This window comes from Bactrocera neohumeralis, chromosome 3, assembly GCF_024586455.1.
Source record: "Bactrocera neohumeralis isolate Rockhampton chromosome 3, APGP_CSIRO_Bneo_wtdbg2-racon-allhic-juicebox.fasta_v2, whole genome shotgun sequence".
Classification (NCBI taxonomy): Eukaryota; Metazoa; Arthropoda; class Insecta; order Diptera; family Tephritidae; genus Bactrocera; species Bactrocera neohumeralis.
Window position 1 is genome coordinate 14,660,646 of NC_065920.1, and position 18,977 is coordinate 14,679,622.

General features: G+C 34.7%; 1 protein-coding gene across 18 annotated transcripts in view; it reads left to right on the plus strand.

Annotated features, from left to right (window-relative positions):
• The window catches only part of LOC126753106 (uncharacterized), a 49,285-nt gene that overhangs the window by 15,312 nt on the left and 14,996 nt on the right, over nucleotides 1–18,977 (plus strand). For all 18 annotated transcript variants that reach the window (XM_050464261.1, XM_050464270.1, XM_050464274.1 and 15 more), the window contains 2 exons: nucleotides 15,710–15,910; nucleotides 17,078–18,259. In XM_050464261.1, coding sequence (XP_050320218.1) covers nucleotides 15,710–15,910; nucleotides 17,078–18,259 — 1,383 coding nt within the window. The remainder of the gene's footprint in view (nucleotides 1–15,709; nucleotides 15,911–17,077; nucleotides 18,260–18,977) is intronic.

Here is an 18,977-nt window from a genome sequence, read left to right on the forward strand (position 1 = left end):
GTTCATTGCAAATTACTTATATCTATAATACTAGAGAAATAATAAAACCTGAAGTCCAACGCACAAAATTAGTAACATACTTATGTATCTAAGTATGTTTGTATGTATATTTGTGTGTACACATTTATATTTGGAATATTGTTTGCAGGCATTTTATCGTGTTTCATAAAGTCGTTTTGCCTGTTGCGCAAACCTACATACATTTATTAGAAATATTGAAGTACACACATACATACATATGTATATATGTATGTATGTGTTTATTGTTTTATGATTGCTTATTTTCTGAAATTCTATCACATCAAATGATAAACTAAACACAAACAATGTGTCCAACAAATAATCTGCTTCCATACGTACATGTGTATGTGTATGTATGAGTACATTTATCCACACAAATACTGTTGTTGTTGCTTTTGAAGTGCTGGAGCTAGCATTTCCGTTGCAGCGTAGCGAGCTTTAATTGTGAATTTCACTGCAAATCAATTGAATTGAATAAACAAATAAATGATCACTTTACATAAAGGTTTCATTGTGACTACACACACGTGTTTCTCATAAGTACAAGTCAATTGATCATTTGTGTATATAATATACATATGTATATTTTTGATTTATAAAATTTATTTTTTTGGTATTCCCTTTGTTATTAATTTGTTTTTAACAAATTGTTCATTTAATGATATTCATATGTATTTGTATGCGTTATTTTCCACACTTAATTTGTGCACATTAGCAGCGTTGTAAATATACATTTACATGTATGTATACATTCTCCAAATCGGCAAGTATTTTAAGCGGAACAAGCGTTAGATTCACCATTACCGATTTAGGGTAGTTGAGCATGTCTGCGCAATCAAACACGGTCAGTTAATTCAAACGGGTATCTGGTATGCACCATAATTGTGAAGCATGTGTAATCGTCTGATTGGCAAACTCTTGGCAGCCAAAGTGTAAATATGCAAGTTTTTTTAAACCTTCTTGAAATCATTTACTATATCTCTTTACTTGTATGTATAGAAAAAAACTTAGGTTAGGTTAAAAGTTTGATCTTAAAAGGCATCTCAGCTTAGAACGCTGGTCCGTCGTGGTATCTACTGACTCCTTTATACGGGATCAACCTTACAGATCGACAAAGCACTATGGCCAAACAACAATTTGTTGTTTCAGCAATATTTTCTGATTCGCCGAAAGTAAAATTACCGAAATGTTTCAGCCACAGTCTTGCAAAGGCTGGAGGAGAAAGCACCTTCATACAACTTTGACAACCGACAATATTTTTAGCTTAACCGCTTGAAATCCAAGTTTTCAGAAATGCAGTTGAAGGAGGAGAGAATTTCGGCGGGTTCTTTTTCGAACCCTTCATAAACAAAGCTTCTCTGAAGTCTTACTTCGGAGTAATACAGGTGCCGACAATGTCCACAGGTAGTATGTTTAAAATGGCATTAAGTGCTATTGTTGGTGTAGTGAACCGGAGATGCCGATGAGAGCCGCTCTCTGGACGCGTTCAAGCTTTATAGCAAGTCTAGTCTTTTCAAGAGCCCTTCACCAGACAAATATACCATAGAAAACTTTTGGCTTGACTGTGGATTTTTAGAGTCAAACCACTATCTTTGGGGAGCTTTTTGATGCAGAAGAAAGAATTTCTTCACCAAAGAATGAATCGCCAATAATATCCCAAGCGTCAGCAGACATGTTACCTAGCTCAGGGTTTCACAAAGTATGCTGTCTGTTTGCTTAAATATCTGGTATAATTTGTTCGATTCGCTCATCTCCAACGTTTGGCAAATCGAAGACAGCTAGTGCATTTTCAAAAGTTTTTAAAATTATATAGTCAAAAGACCTACCAAATCTTCATACAAGGATAATATATCAAGTTCAAAAGCAGGTTCAAGAGTTGTGAATCGAACAAGCAACTGGCATAAATTCAAAAGACTGGTATAATCAAACAGCGACAGACTTTTCAGTTATAAATCTCGTGAGAGAGGGCACTTAAAGCAGTGTGGTGAATCGAACCAACAACTGGTATAAATCCAAAAACTGGTATAAAAGAACAGTGATAAACCCTTCAGTTATAAATTTCGTAAAAGAGCTACACCTATAGCAGTGTGGTGAATCGAACCATCAACTGGTATAAGTTCAAAAGACTAATATAATCCAAAAGCGATAGACCCTTCAGTAATAAATTTTGTAAGAGAAAGCTACAACTATAGCGCGCAGGGAAGTAGTAAATCGCCTACAGATTTTCATATCACTCCACCATTTACATTACTATTCGCTATCCCATTTGGAGTGCCAAGCAAATTGTGGCCTGCAAAAGCATTTATTTAATCAACGAGCCAATGAATGAAGTAATGAACTCCAACTCAAACTTATAAATATGCATTAAGCATTGCGCTTGCAAATGCGGGTATACCTACATTGGAAATAAGTGGCATATACATATATGTATGTATGTATATTTGTAACATTTTTTTGCAACTCACATTCGAAATGCTCAAACCGGTCTTTCTATATTCGCCAAACATTTGGAATTTTTGCACTCTCATATTTGCCGGTTTTACTTCATTTCATGTGTTCATAATGTATATTTTGAAATGCGTATGTGTATTTTTATTATGTACATACATATATACAAATGAAGTCGTTCTTTACAGTTTTATGTTAATGAACTTGTACTTGTTTGCATTTTTTTGGTTTTTTATTGCTGTAATTGCGCTTTTTGCGCTGATTTTTAAATATTATTTATTATTTTTACTTGTTTCCTCGCGTCGGGCGTTGAGGTTATCGTATGTAAATATTTTACTTGAATTATGATGGTATTTTCAATTTTTAGTATATGAACGCACAAACACATATACGTTATTTTATTGTGGGGATTTTAAAGAAAATGAATAAATATTTAAAATTTAGGTAAGATATTTTGTGCAAACTCAATCTGCACTTTAATGACGCAGAAATAACGAAATTAAATTACTTACGTGCTGGCAACAACGTAAAGGAAAGTTTGGGCACTAATGCTGAATGCACAGAGTTGTATTTGCGCTCATCGCCAATCTTATGACGTGCATTTGCAAGTTTTTAATTTTATTGAATTCTTGACCTGTCAATTTCGCTCGAACATCTCAATGACGCTTTAATGCTTTCTGCTCTTCTTGCTTACTTTTATGTACTCGAAGGCGCTAGTGTGCCAGTTCTATATTTCAATAATTCCTTTATGCAGCTGTCGAACAATGACTATATATCGCCAGTATGCCATAGATCCCTACAAGACTTAAATGTTTGCATGCTATTTAATCAGCGGACTTAGTGTGGAGCAGTCGGCATAAACTACACATGAAAACAAGTGGAGAGGTTAATTTCGGCCGCAGCTGGAATATCCTGCACAGCAGTGCATTTCTTATAGCACGAAGAAGAGAAATAGATCTTTCTTTAATTCAATTTTACCATTCACAGGCGCATTTCTTATAGCATAAAAGGGTATAAATAGCTCTCTAACTTAATTTTGATAGGTCAGTTTGTATGGCAGCTAGATGCTATAGTGGACCGATATGTACTATTTTTTCGGAAATTTTTGCGTTGTCTTGGCTAATAATCTGCGCCAAATTTCGTAATGATATCTTGTCAAATAAAGAAGTTTTTCATACGAAGACTTCAGTTTGATTGGCCAGTTTGTATGACATCTACATATACATACATATACTATAGTGGTCCGATCTGAACAATTTTTCGGGAGTTAGTAGGAATACGTTAAATAATAATTGAAACCTAATTTCGTGAAGATATCTTTTTAAATAAAAAAGTTTTCCATATAAGGGTTCGATTTTGACCGATCAACTTGTATGACAAATATATCTTATAGTGATTCCCTACCATTTGGCTAACTAATGCAATTTATTTGATCCACTTAGGCCGAATACTTTAGCCGCTAGAGCGTTTACAAAATTAAAAAAAATGTGATTTTTTTCAAAAACTACATTTTTGTGAACACTATTGCCACGCCCCTGGTAGAGTTCAGAGAAAAATAAGCAGATTAGTGGATAGAAAAAGACATTTGCAAAAATTTCAGAATGACGGACAGATGGATAAGGCTTGTATTACAAATCGTGGCAAACTTAATATATGTAAGTACGTAGGTTTTCTTCTATATTTCGGGATTAGAGAAATAATAATCGTCGAAAATCACTTTAACAATGCGTTTGATTATCTATATCGAGGCCAAATTTCGTGAAGATATTGTCAGATAACAATTTTTCCCGTACAAGTACCTGATTTTGAACGATCAGTTTTTACGGCAGACATATGTTATAGTAGACCTTTTTGAACAGTCAGAGATTCTAGCTTTGGCTTCGACAGTTTTCTAAGCCGACTTTCGTAAGGATATATTGTCAAATCAAATTTTTGACTCACAAGTACTTAGTTTGGATTGGTCCGTTTGTATGGCAGTGAAGCGTTATAGTGGTTCGATATCGGCCGTTTCGACAAATGAGAAAGGACATGTGCAAAATATGCGAACTATATCTCAGAGACTGAGGGCAGACTAGTTTGATTCTGTATTTGTTTAGCTGAAACTAATCGTCCTCTTTTTGATTTTGCAGAAGGTAAATACAAGTTAGTCTCTTAGTTTAATATCGAATAAGAAGAGGGACATGTCAAAACCGCTTCAGCTCGTTAATTTGGTACCAAATTGATACATACTCTGTTCAGGGTATAAAAATCATTCGCCTGTTTGCATACTGCGGGTCATGCTCAAATTTAATGTATGACAGTTAACATACACACACATGCACTCGCATACAAGCGGCTGTCCGCAATGAAATCAGCGGGCGCCCACATCTCTGTTAATATGAAATCAAATCATAGCACTGTCATAGCTGACCAACGTGCACGACGACGACGACGACGACGTCAATTTGCTAGTTTATCGTACCATATATTTACCTTAGTTTTCGGTTGCTATGTAATTTGTTGTTCGTTCGTGTTAATGCGCGACGCCCCAACCTTTGTTGAATGTACACAGAAAAATTGTTTACATCAATTTATTGTATACAAATTTATACATATTTGCGGCTTATTTGAAATTAAATCGCGTCCATGCAAAGGTGTTAACTAAATTGAATTTGCCTGCTCTTCACATTTCGCCGCGAATTAATGTGTGAGGCATGCGCATTTTGTTCTAAAATCTCAATAAACTTATTTTCGGCTTTCTGCTGCTATTATTTGCTATTTGCCAGCGAAATTAGCTGCAATCGGCTGACTGTATGCCTTACAATGTCTGTATATGTTTACAATTGTACTCGTATATGTGTGTGTGTCTACCTGTGCTGTGCGCGCACACACACATAGACATAAGCGCTGCGTTTAACCCTCGTGGTAGCACTTGGCGTACATGTGATGGCTGGATGCGTGTTGCATGCTAATAATACTGTAAACAACTTGTGGAAAAATTCACACATACAAACACTTTTTTGTATTTATATATGTATGTACAGGTATGTATATGCAATGTTTTGATCGCTGCAGCGCAAACAACAACCACAACTGTAAGTGTTTTTTTCGACGTTTGCAATTCCAGATTGCCTGCTTGCTCCTCACACACACACACATACCCACACACAAACGGTGAAATATTTCACTTTTGTTTTTGTTGCTAAATTGAGTTTCCATGTTGCACTTGCCAACCTGTTGCGTTGTTTACTCGCTAAATAAACATTTAGTTGCTTCTGTTTAACACATTTCATAAGCGCATAATGCACTGTGCACATATGACTCACACACGCATACATACTTATGCATTTGTATTTATTGTTTTCAAGCACATAATATAATATATTAAACTCGATTTATTTAAAGTTGTTTTTCGCTCTAATTTACTCGCGGCTTATCAGGCGCAAACCAGTGTTGTGTACACATGCATATACATCACAAGTGCACATACATACACATTTACATGGTGCTAAGCAGATATGAACTTGCATTGACGCAGTTGCTTTATTTCATTGTCGATTCAATTATAGGTTCTGTACACATTGCTATCTTTTTTAGCCAGTTCAATAGGCTTTATAAGCATCGTTTCAGTTTGTTTATGTAATGTCTATATGATTACGGTTATCGCTTAAATATGGCAATATATTGAACGACAGTGCCGACACATGTAAAGCTATAATTAATTTATTACTTGCATATATGTACATACATATGGTTATCGCTTATTGCCGTGTATTACACTTGAAAAAACGTCTGGCCTTACAAATTTATTTCTTTGCTAGCTCATATGCGGAAAAACATTTTCGAAATTGCTGTAAAATATTGGTGCATTAAATAATTTGAGAAATCTTCTAAATTTTTTTAGTATTTTGTACTAGAAATTGCTTTCCAGCTACAGTAAAATTATTCAAGTCTATAAAAACTAGTTCGTTTTTCAGATAATTTAAAGTACAGTGGAAAACTATACTACTTTTATGTTCTCAAAAGCGTATCGCCTACTTGTATTATAGTACATTTGTCCTTTGTCAAGGGCTCACATGGGTTTCTTGGGTTAAAATACAGCATTTTTCCAACAATTTTTTTCTCATAAAAAATGAAGAATTTTTTATTGTTAAAAACGTACACTACATATTAAGAAAGAAATTCTGAAATTTTTGGAAAAAAATATTTTAAACTCGGCCATTGCGACGCCATTTCCGGTGACCACTCGGAAAAAAGCTGCGCCTGCATTGGCAGGATAACTCCTTACAGGATCATCTAAAGTGCAAAGGTACATGTTTTAGTTAAAACCTTAGCTTAGAACTTGAAGGAAGGAAAAAACTGAAAATTGGATATTTGACAGACATTTTTACAAAAAAAAGAAGAAAATTTCGAGACATTTTTTTTTCCAAATTTTTGTAATTGAAAAAAAAAAATCCTTCGTCCAAGTCTTTAAGAATTGTATCTCAAAGACCAAATTTCATGAAGATCGGTGGAGTGGTTCTCGAGAAATCTTGCCAACCGACTTCAAAAACACAGTTTCGAAAACAAGAAAAAACATTAAGTTCGGAGCTATATCATCCTTCGTATGTGCACTTCTTAAAGCATTTATATTCTAAAAAGGTTTTTCTCTTGATTTTCATCGTTTACTTTGTATGGCAGCTATATGCTATAATAGTTCGATCTCAATAATGTTTTCGCAGATTGTAGCGATGCCCGAGATAATAATCTATCTCAAATTACGTCGTGATAGCTAGTCAAAGAATTTAAAATAATTTTCCAAAAAACTACCTATTTTGATCGGTTAATTTGTATGAAAGCTACATATATGCTATAGTGGTCCGATCTGAACAATTTGTTTGGAGATTATTCCGTCGGCTTAGACATGGATTATTGTCAAATTTTGTGTAAGTATGTATATTGTCAAATAAAAAGGCTTTCCATACAAGGGTTGCATTTTTATCGCTCAGTTTGTATGGCAACTATATCCTATATTGTTTCAATATGTGCGGTTCCGACGAATGACCAGCTTTTTACTAAGAAAAGGACATGGGGAAAATTTTAAATCGTTATCTCAAAAGATGAGGGACTAGTTCGAATATAAGTATACATACGGACAAAGTGATGGACTGGGCTAAATACACTCAGTAGTCATGCCGATGATTTATGTCTATATGTAGGATCCCCTGAGTTTTCTTACCAACTTGGCGGCAAATTTAGTATACTTCATTCATGGTATCCACGTTTTTGAATATATTTATTCCTCATTCGCATATTGTGTTGTCGACATTTCGTAAAATTTTCTACGCGTTTTTAAATTATTATTTTTAAGTGTCTTATAGAGACTAAAAGCATTTTTCAGACAATCCACTTGGGCTTTAGTGCATCACGGAACATATTTACAGTTATAATTGTTGGGCGTGCAGTATGCTACTAAATTGATTCAATTAAACAATTTACTAAACCAACAATTAAGCCAGCATAAATGGCCGACCGAAAGCCACCCAAACCATTGATTGATTGATCCATTTAATTGATTTGTGTTTTACGTAAATGCGCGCAATTTTTTTTTAAATTATAAATTTCGATTTGGAGATAATTTAGAAGCACATTTGTATACACATACTAGAATGCATAAATAATTATTAAAGCAAAAAAAAAAGAAAAGATAAAATCAGCATGGATACAAAGATTGTCCATAATGTATTTTACGGAGTAAAACCTGGAGTGGGGCGTTTTGCAAGTGGTAGGCGATCGTATATCACCAACGCCAATCAAGTAATCTTTTGACTTTATCAATGCGATTATGAGTATGGTGCGCGAGCGGTAAGTTAATTAGCGAAGCGGGTGGAAACCAGCGACGAAACGAACACACACATGCTAGCATAAACACGCTTTACGAAGCGGAAGTCATGCATATGTATATGTGTATGAACATATTTACAACCATGTACAAATGTATGCGCCAATATAACGGTAAAATTACGCAGGTGCTTGACTGGTGTGTGCCGTTGAAATCACCTTGTAATGCTTTGATAAAATTTATCACTTTATTTGTCTATAGCTACTCGCTTGTTCTTAGTGCATTTACTATGTATGTATGTAAATACATATGTCCATACATATGTACATATGTGCTTAAGTGTATGGTACTTGTGTAAATCTGCTTGTACGCGGGTAAACACAGGTATGCGCTATAAATTCGTGTGCCGCTACAACGCTCGTGTTTACCTCTGCAGCGACTGCGTCTTCAATGTGTCATATCGAGAGTCACTTATGAACCGCTCGCGTTTCTCCCACATTGTATGTATGTACTTAGCAGCGTTTTTGCTATTTAGTACCCATGCTTGTTGTCAATCTCAAGTAACGGACCTTATTTATTATTTATGTGTTTTTTTTGTTTGCTTCCTCTTGATTGCTCGTATCTTATCATTTTCCTGCTACACAATAATGTTATCGCGAAAAACGCTCAAGTATTTGTCATAATGTTTTGTTGTTATTTTTCTATTTTAAACTGACTTATTACAGATAACATGCGCTCTTAATTATTAGTGCATACATGCTATTGTACGTGTTGTTTTTATTGCCGCTGCATACTGATTAACATTATTATTTACAAATGTCAAGCCATTGTTTGTACAGTGCTGCATGCAGAGGTCCCCTTGCAATTGTGGCTGTTAACCGGCCAGAGCGAGCATTGGCGCGCTCTTTGCTTCGGCTCCAAATAGAGGGAAATTCTTATAATTTTCGACTTGTTTGTGAACTTTTGTTTTTGCCAGCATTAGTTGTCACGAACGAAATTGTCACTAATAATATATAGTGAGACCAACAATCTGTCACTTCAGCATTTTATAATTTTTGCAAACACAATTAAAACAAGTAAGGAAGCGCTAAGTTCGGGTATAACCGAACATTTCATACTCTTGCAACTTGCAGGGATTAAATTTTCTTTTCCGGTACATAAAGCTTGTTAGTTACATATATGCGGTCTAGGGCGAGTTTTCCTCCGATTTTACTCATTCTAAGCACAAATATGCACCCTTATAAGTAAAACTCGCTCTCTCAATTTGATTAAGATAACTGAGATATTGGCCGATGTGTGCGGTATAAAGTCACCCGGAAGTTCGAAAATCTTTATATTAGATAAACAGGGAAGTATTGACCCCATTTAACCCATTTTGGACACACAGACATACTATCTTATCAGAAAAGGACTCTCTCTGAATTTCAATTACGTATTTCACACATTGACCGATATTTTTGGTAAAAAGTCAACTATACGCACTGGATCCTCAAATTCAGTGTCTAAGGGCTTCAGAAGTTTTGGTTCGATTCAGGCAATTTATAGTCATAAGGAGGCAACCTCAAATGAACTATTCGTGCAAAGTCTTATTTTGATATAGTAATTCATTGTACATATACTAGAAAGTGGAAGTTTTAAACGGAATTTTAAATTGTGTTATATGGAAAGTAGGCGCGGCTGTAGTCCGATTTCGCCGATTTTCACACAGTGACATGAAAATGTCATAAGAATGTCACGTACCAAATTCGGTCTACCGGGTGTCGAGATATGTAAGGTGGGCAGTGCCACGCCCATCGACCAATTTTGACCCTGGCTTCTCTAAAATTCTCAAATACCATCTCGGGGGTAATATTTCATGTCTCTGGCGTATTTAGTTATTGATTTATCGCTCTTTTAGAAGATTTTAACTGTACCGTTATATAGAGAGTGACCAGGGTTATCATGCGATTTCATCCATTTTCACGCTGTCAATATTTGCGTTAGGCGAACTAGGTTGTTGTACCTTTAGTGGTGTGGGTGGTGTGTACATTATTTGAGGGCGGGTTCACGTCCTCTTTTTCTAAATTTGCATCCCTGTCGGAAATTCGAGCTTCGAGAGAGGAAATATGACCTAAAGGTTGTAAAGAAGTTTAAGAAGTCATGCAATGATATTTATACTTCTGCAATATGTTGCTACAAAATAAATATTTTTGTTAACCTGGTGGTTTATATCATCTAAAACTAAACGGAATCGACGTTATATGTATAAATCCATACATAAACAAATATTGGATCAGAAAAACCAAATTTGGTATGTCAGGTTATCCAACCCTGCCTACTTCCATAGAACAAACTTTAAATTTTTATCCAGAACCCTTTCTTACTTGTTTTTTTTTTTTTTTCTTGAAAATTTTGATCAGTGGAAATGAGAACCACTACTTTCACTCTGTAATGCAAAATTATCGTCATAAACAGAGTTTTTATGATCTAACGACTATCAGTGAAAGCTTTGTGCCACTCAAATATTTGCATTCTTGATAAGTAATACACCATAAAACAATAGTACCACACATTAAAGGTTATATTTCGCTCATTAATGGTTTATGAGGCCATAGAAATATAAAAAAGACAAAGCAAAACTATTTATGCACTATCTAAAAAAAATTAAGAGTAACTAATTTAGCAGTGTTTTTCCAAAAGGGATATCAATGTGCATTTGTTAACGCATGGTGTCTACTAAATTCCGATTCTTTGCAAGTTTTATTTTTATTTGCTTAGATCATGTTGCCGTTCTTAAATATTTTTGTCACATACTCGTCTTACTCAAAATTTATGGCACATTTTTAACTTACCAAAACAAATATACTTTGAATACAAATTAATGTGGGCCTCTCACCCACAAGAATTATTTCTACATAGTAGCCGAAATTATTAGTATTTCAAATACAGTTCAAATAAAAGCTGTTATTGTATTAAACATCTGTTCTTTGCTGTCGGTTCGACATTTAACCTTTAAAATATGTTTACTAAGTTTAATTAAGGCAAATATTTGCAGACTTTTATGTGTTGTATGACATCAGAATTTGTACTTAAAAATAAATATAAAAAAATAACGTTAAATTCGGTTGTACGAAACCATAATACACTTCAGAAATAAAAAGTTTTGGATTTTAAACGTTCGTTTTGTATGACAGCTATATGTTATTATGATCCGATCTGAAAATTTTTTTTCGGAGATTGCAGCATTGCCCTAGGCTGTAATCCTTGTCAAATTTCGTTAAAATATCTCGTCAAATAAAAAATATTTCCTACGAGGACTTGATTAAATTTGTTCAGTTTGTATGACAGCTATATGCTATAGTGGTCCGAACGCAAACATTTGTTCGGAGATTATTCCGTCGACTTGGACAATAATCCATGCCAAATTTTATGAAGATATCTCGTCAAATAAATAAGTTTTTCATACAAGTGCAGGATTTTGATCGCTGAATTTGTATGGTAGCTATATGCTATATTGGTTCGATCTCAACAATTTCTTTGCAGATTGTATCATTGGCCCAGAAAATAAGCCATGCCAAATTTCGTGAAGATATCTCATCAAATTATAAAGATTTCCATACAAGAATTTATTATGTGCAAAATTTCGGGCCGATATCTCAAAAACTGAGTAACTTGTTCGCGTATATACAGACATTCGTATATGTCTAATTCGACTCAGGCCCTCCTGCTGAACATTTATATATATATTTTATAGGGTATCCGTTCATTTTCCGGGTATTACAAACTTGGGGGGGAAACTTAATATACCCTGTTGAGGGTTTAAAAATGTTTAAAGCAAACTTCCGTTAGCATTTTGAGAAAGTCTTCAAAAAATAACTTTAGAATAATAAAAACAAAATAAGTACAGCTCTCCTGCTTTCGGCTTTTTTAAATAAGAGAGCAACTCATTTTTTATAAACTAAAATAGTTCTAAGCTCACTTTAGTTCTTCTTGTGAAAAAATATTTCCATGTACACTTATTTATATTGTACATATTATATATACTACATATATCGGTACATATGTATGGTTCATGTGCCTATCACCACTCTAATTTTTTTTTTTATCTCGAGTCAGCTATAGGCGTATACTTTTAATTTATAAAATTATAATTTAGATTATTTGGTATCATGCGAAAAGCGGGCTACAATACATATGTACATATCAACACTCATTATGAATATAATGTGTGCTTGCCTGCTGCATAGACAAGTGTACAGTGACACCGAAATTCTCAAGTGTGTGGGAACATTTCAGCGATTTGCTCGCACAGTCAAGTATACGCCTTCACGCCCTTGTCGGAAAACTAATTAGTAGTCGTAGAGAATTGATTTAAAGCAGAGAAAATAATAAAATTTTAAACTGAATAGAAATTCGGGCGCCCAACTTGTCATTATGGTACATAAAATTTGTACAGGCTTTTGCCTTAATATATGTGCATAAATATGTACACATATGTGACCATATTTTTACCAAGTTAATGCGTTACTTGAATACGTAATCATGCAAATTAATCACAATGTGGATATTGGTAGGCAGTGTGCGTTCAAGTAATATGCGCTTCCAGTGCATAATGAATCTGTTTTGTATCGAAATATTGTCAGCGTCTGATTTTCGAATTTGTTTTATATCCAACAACCTTAACAGACCGCTCTCCCCCCCTCCACCTTCTCTATCAGAGAGTAGCACTAAAGAACCAGTGCCACCTCGTATATAAACTTCCAGCATTTTTGCAACGAGTTAAATTAAATGCCCTCACGCGACAAAATTAACTTCTCTTCCACCTCAATTTCCAATATAATTTATAGTTATGCATATTTCTTGTGTGCTGTGAAAAAGAATTGTGGAATTTTGTTTTGGTCCTGTGTGCAAAAAGCGTGTAATTTAAACACACGTGTTCGACAGCTCACTGTGAAATTGCATTAATTTAAGTTTATTATGTTTATTTAAATACATTTTTGAAAAATCATTACATTTATGCCATATACTTAGTAAAAAGCATGTTCACATTATTATTTAAAAAAGCATACTTTTAAACACTTCGTTTAATATCTCTATATACATACAGTGTTGGAAAAAATAATAAAAACAGGTTGTCTTCAAATATTTCGTAAATATCTAAAGTAATATTTATTTAAATTTTGTTTTTTTTTTCAACATAAGATTTTTTTAAATTTTCCGTTAAAAACAATTTTTTTTGCATTTTGAAAGAATAATAGAAACACTTAATACTAATTAAATCTGAATTTTTTTTAATTACATATCTTATTAAAATTCAAATTTAAAAAATTTCTAGTAGTACAAGCTTTATTTGTTGAAAGTGTAGAGCAAACATTTTTTGAAAATGCGGATCACTGATATCTGGCATCGAATTAACCAGATTGGCTTATTATTATTATTTTTAGTGTCCCCCACAGCGATCTAACGGATTTAGGTTAGGGAATTGGGTAGGTCACTCCATTACATAAATTTTTTGGTCCTGCCACCATTTCTAAACAAATTTTGAGGAATGTTTGGGGACATAATCCTACATGAATTTATATTTTAAACAGTGGCGTAGCTACAACTTCGGGCGCCTGGGCCAAGGATGTTCTGCCGCCCCCATTTATCTACCTACCTACAAATTTCATGAGGTGGTTCGAAAAAAAGTGAATTTTTACAAAATATCTTCGATATTAAGTATATAAAATTTAGAAACTAGAAGCCACGCAAATTCTGAAGTTCCAAAATTCTCACAATACGGTTTTTGAGGAATTTGATAGTAAATTTACAAGACATCTTATTAAAAGCCATAAAAAAAACCCATTTTCGCCCTATTCTTGTACACTTTTGACACAATTGGCAGGAATTTTTGCCCGAATTGGAGTTTTAAAAATCAGCGAAGATCGTTTTGCCGCCCCCAAGACGTTGCGGGCGACGGCCCCGATTTTTTTATGTACGAAACAAAAGCTCATCGAATATTTGGGATTCTGGCTGGTTTCAATTTATTTCCTGCTTATACACATGCACGTGGAAAAATCATAAGTTCGCAAATTTTGTTAAAAAATTGCGAAATCGACTAAAAAGGAGATATTAATATCTATTTCATTTATGTATGTATATAATTTTCGTACATAATTACAATTTGGTTTTAAGTACAGGAGTGTATGTTGTTTCTATTATTTTTTCCACAAGTGTATATATGTAGTATTTATATAATAACCATAATTCCGTTTATATTGTAAATATTTACATATAAATTTTGTGTTCCACATTGCCACCTCACCTCACCTCAACGCCGTTAGTGTATTATATTAACACGTTATTTTTAACACAATCGTTACGTTACGTAGACGATTTTTTGTTCTTTTTTTATTATTGAAAATATCTATGATTCTGACTTTTTATAGCACAGCTATTTGTTTGTGCAAATTGCTCAGGAGCATCTACGTCATTTACAACTGCATACATACATACAAACATATTTACAATTTATTATTCATAAATACATTCACAGCTACATTCAACTTGTTGCTGAAATCAACTAAATTTGACAAAAATTCATTATCTAGTGAAACATAATATAAATATGCACTATATTAATTGGTTTATATTAGAAAAGCAAAATTAACAAGCAGCGTTTAATAAAAGAATAAATATTTAAGTGCACATACATACACATGTACATAAGGCATCATTTTGACTTTGAAACTACATTATTATTGACATTTTTAACTTCCCATCACTTGCATATACTATGTATGTATGTATGTATGTACATACCTACATTCACACACGATTTGTTTACAACACGCTCTCCACACAATACCTACATTCATACAAACATACAAATATATGTATGTATGTACCTATCTGCATATGTTTACAATTTGTTTTATAATACATAAACTAATTTAATTATCTCTTCATTAATATTTTCCTTATTTATCTGCCGAGTAAGTGTAGCGTGTGTATCTTTCTTTTCTGTTGTTGTTCTTTACTCCTACTTTATTTTTCACTAGAAGTTTTATGTTCGTTCATTTTCATTTTTTTTTTTTTTATAATTATTTCCTCCAATTTCAACCTTCTGCAAAACGTATAATTAGCCCAACAAATTAAATTGAATTGAATTACAAGTATGTATGTACTGAAATCTGTGTTAAATGCGAATCGTTCATGCAAACATTTGTTGTGGATTATGAAACGATACGAAAACAAAACAAAACGAAACGAAACGAAATGATGTACTAAATGGGAATTTTCTAATGGTGAAACACGCAATATTTTCGCCTTTATATCACATGGCATGCAATGTAACAACAAAAACAACAACAACTACAACTACATATAATACAACAACAATTTCTGTAAATATGCACATGCACACATGACATGTATGCATGCATGCGTGTGTGCGTATGTGCGTTCGAAATGTCAACACAGATTTGGCAGATTTTGACTATGAGACAGCGATTTATTATGGCGATTCAAATGTGAATATTGGCGAGCCATTCTCAATCACATGCATAGTCCCCTTGGCCGAACCCATATTTTGGCTAAAAGATGGCGAGCCAATAACGCGACACAATCTACGCCACGGACGCGATGAGCACTCCTACACGCTGTCGGAGAGTGCCATTGAGGGTGAGTATAACCAAGCTGTGGGTGTTTTAGCAATCAGCAGGCATATTTTTTCGCATACAAATTACTAGTCAAATTAGATGTTGTAGACCGCGAAGCGCCATGCGTGAAAAAAATTCTAAATAATTTCGGTTTTCTTTTTGCATTAACGTTATTCGGCCGATAGAGTTAACTTTTTTTCATAGATCTAGCAAAGTAGTTAATGACATAAAGTTACTAAAGTGCTCTGAGCAGTGTTTACACGATATGTCTGTACTTTAGTATGTGGTTTCAATGTCCTAAAGGTGAATCAAAAACTAGCGAATACTCCCAGCGTAAAAACAATTCCCTGGAAATGCCAAAAATCCTCATACAATCGCCATTTATAAGCAGTTATAAGCGTTAAAAATAAATTATTTCGCGGTTTTATTGTATTTATACTTTTTGCTATATTTTCCTACTGATACATTTTAGTATTTAACTGCTTAAGGGTAAATGCATAACTTTAATAATTGATCGTTAGCAACTCTGCGTTGATTTTTCTAATCTTTTGGTTGTTTAAATAGTACCACCATAAAACATATAAATTAATAAGAAAACATTAAACTTTTAAATTTTACCCATGAGCATAGTCTTCGGACTGAAATTCTTTCAGTTGTCATATAAGATTTTCAATATGTTTTTATACAAACTCTCCATTGAAAATCTATAATGAGTTTTGACAGCTGTTTCAAGCAAATGGCTGTAACTCCTCGGCGGTCTTTATTTTCAGATTCGTATCGTTCATTAATTCGCTCAGAAATTTCTTGCTGTGGATCATTGAAAAATATATGCACCTCCATTTTTATAAGAACTTAATTATACATAAGCCTCGATTTTAATTCTTACCGAACAGTTACTTTTTGATTCACCTGGCACACATTTCCATTTATTTTCTTAGCGAATAAAAATATACCAGCGTAGTTTCTAATTGGGTTTTATACATATTAATGAATAAATTTTCGTTTTATTTCACCAAACAACCCAGTACCCCCCCCTACTACTTTTTGATTTAGTTGTATTCTGTTCTGATAGTTCGGCATAGTTTTAAAAAGAATTTGTGTCTTTGAGTTAGCTGAAACAAAATTGTAGAAAGCAATATCAACAGCAAATTTAAATCTTTATCTAAAACTCCAACTTTCCACTCTCAAGGTGAGAAACACAAAATCGAGGCGCATCTTTCCGTGCGTCACGCGCTTAAGGTGCACGAGGGTCAGTATAAGTGCAACAATTTGCACACAAGCTACCATATGTTGCACGTACGCAGCGCCAATGAAGCGCCAACACACCCACAAACATATACACCATTTGTGGTAACAGCGGGTGGCGTCGGCGGCGGCGGTGACGGTGACGGTGGCCATCTTTCAACGCTCTCGGCATACGAAACGATACACGATCTGACACCCAGTTCGGCTGATGATATTTTCACACGCATATGGGAGCCGCATATGGAGGTGGACGTTTCGCCGGCTATGCCACTGCCAACACAAACTACCACAACAACAACACACCGGCGACAACATCATCACCATCATCAACAGCAACAGCAGCAGCAGCAACAACAAAGGCCCCAACCTAAAACAACGAAACTGGATGAGCAACACAAATTGATTTATATAAACGCCACAAACTTCGATGGTAATCCATCCTTAACGCTGCCGGATAGCAGCAGCGAAGGCGCCAGCATTGGCAGTGAACTGGACACAGGCCTTATCAATCTGGAGTATATAACGCCGCCAAAAAAATATGGCGAAATAACAACGGCGCCTAGTCGCGGTTACGGTGGTAGTGGTGGCGGTGTCGGTGGTGGTGGCGGTGCTAACGCCAAATATCCACCGATGCCGAACTTCCCACCACCACGCACAACAATGCTGTCCACAACAGTAGCGCCAGTCGCGCAATTTTTCACACCTCCACATCATCATTTGGAGCACCACGGTCACGGGATCACTGCCAGCAATAGCAATAACATGTATAACAATCCTTTAACAACACACGGCTATCAATTGGTTGAAACACAATCCACATTTCCGCTGCAAACAGCTGCGCCAAATTATCAGCAACCGACACAAATGTTTACGCCACAACAAATTGGCAGTAGTGGTGTGCAAACGTTGACACCAATGGATGTTTACCAGCAACAACAGCAACAGCAACATCAACAGCAGCGCAATCAACTGCAAACCTATCCACCGCATCAGTTTATAAATCAGCAGCAGCAGCAACGACACCCTATATCTGGTGTGACCGCGGTTACGGCGGGCGGCGTCATGTCGCTCCCCACAGCTTTGTCGCCACAACCCACTCGCATGGCACAAGTGCCAATCCGCAAGGGTGAGCCTTAACCATTTAGCTTTTATCGCTAAAGAACAAAAATAAAAAAAAAATAAAATAAAAAACAAAAATATATAAGTATATAAAAACAAGTTTGAATAAAACTCAGTTAAATGAACGCATCAACGCATTTCAGTCTCAGTCTTCACTTGCTTTCACAAACGTCATCACAACCCCCACCACCACTACCACTACCAAACAGTGCCATCTCTTCGCCCATCGTTCAGTGACCATGGATACGAATTTGAAATTGGTTTTCATCCTTAACACTTTCGTTTTATTCTTTCAACTTTTATATGTATTTAAATTTCTAGATTTTTAATGTGGTTGTTTCTGTATATGCTTTATAAGCCGTTAATTTTTCTTTTTCCTTCGCTATATTGCTTGTGCCTCTATTTTAATTTAATTATAACGCAAACTTACTCTTTCTGATTATCACTCGATTGTTATGAAAACTTAGCAATATTTAAATATTTAGGCAAACAGCATTACGATCATATATCGCAGTTTATTATTAACTTTCAAAATAGCGTATAAAAGCTTTGTAATTATTCGTATAAACATTTGCTTTGCTTAAAACAGACAGTTGTAGAAAATTTGAAAAAAATTATTAATAATTTTATTTGTGTATAAACACTTAAACGATCTCTATTTCAAGTTTCCCGATACACCGATATTTGTATTGAACTTTATAATCTAGTTACCTTAGCCCAAAGGT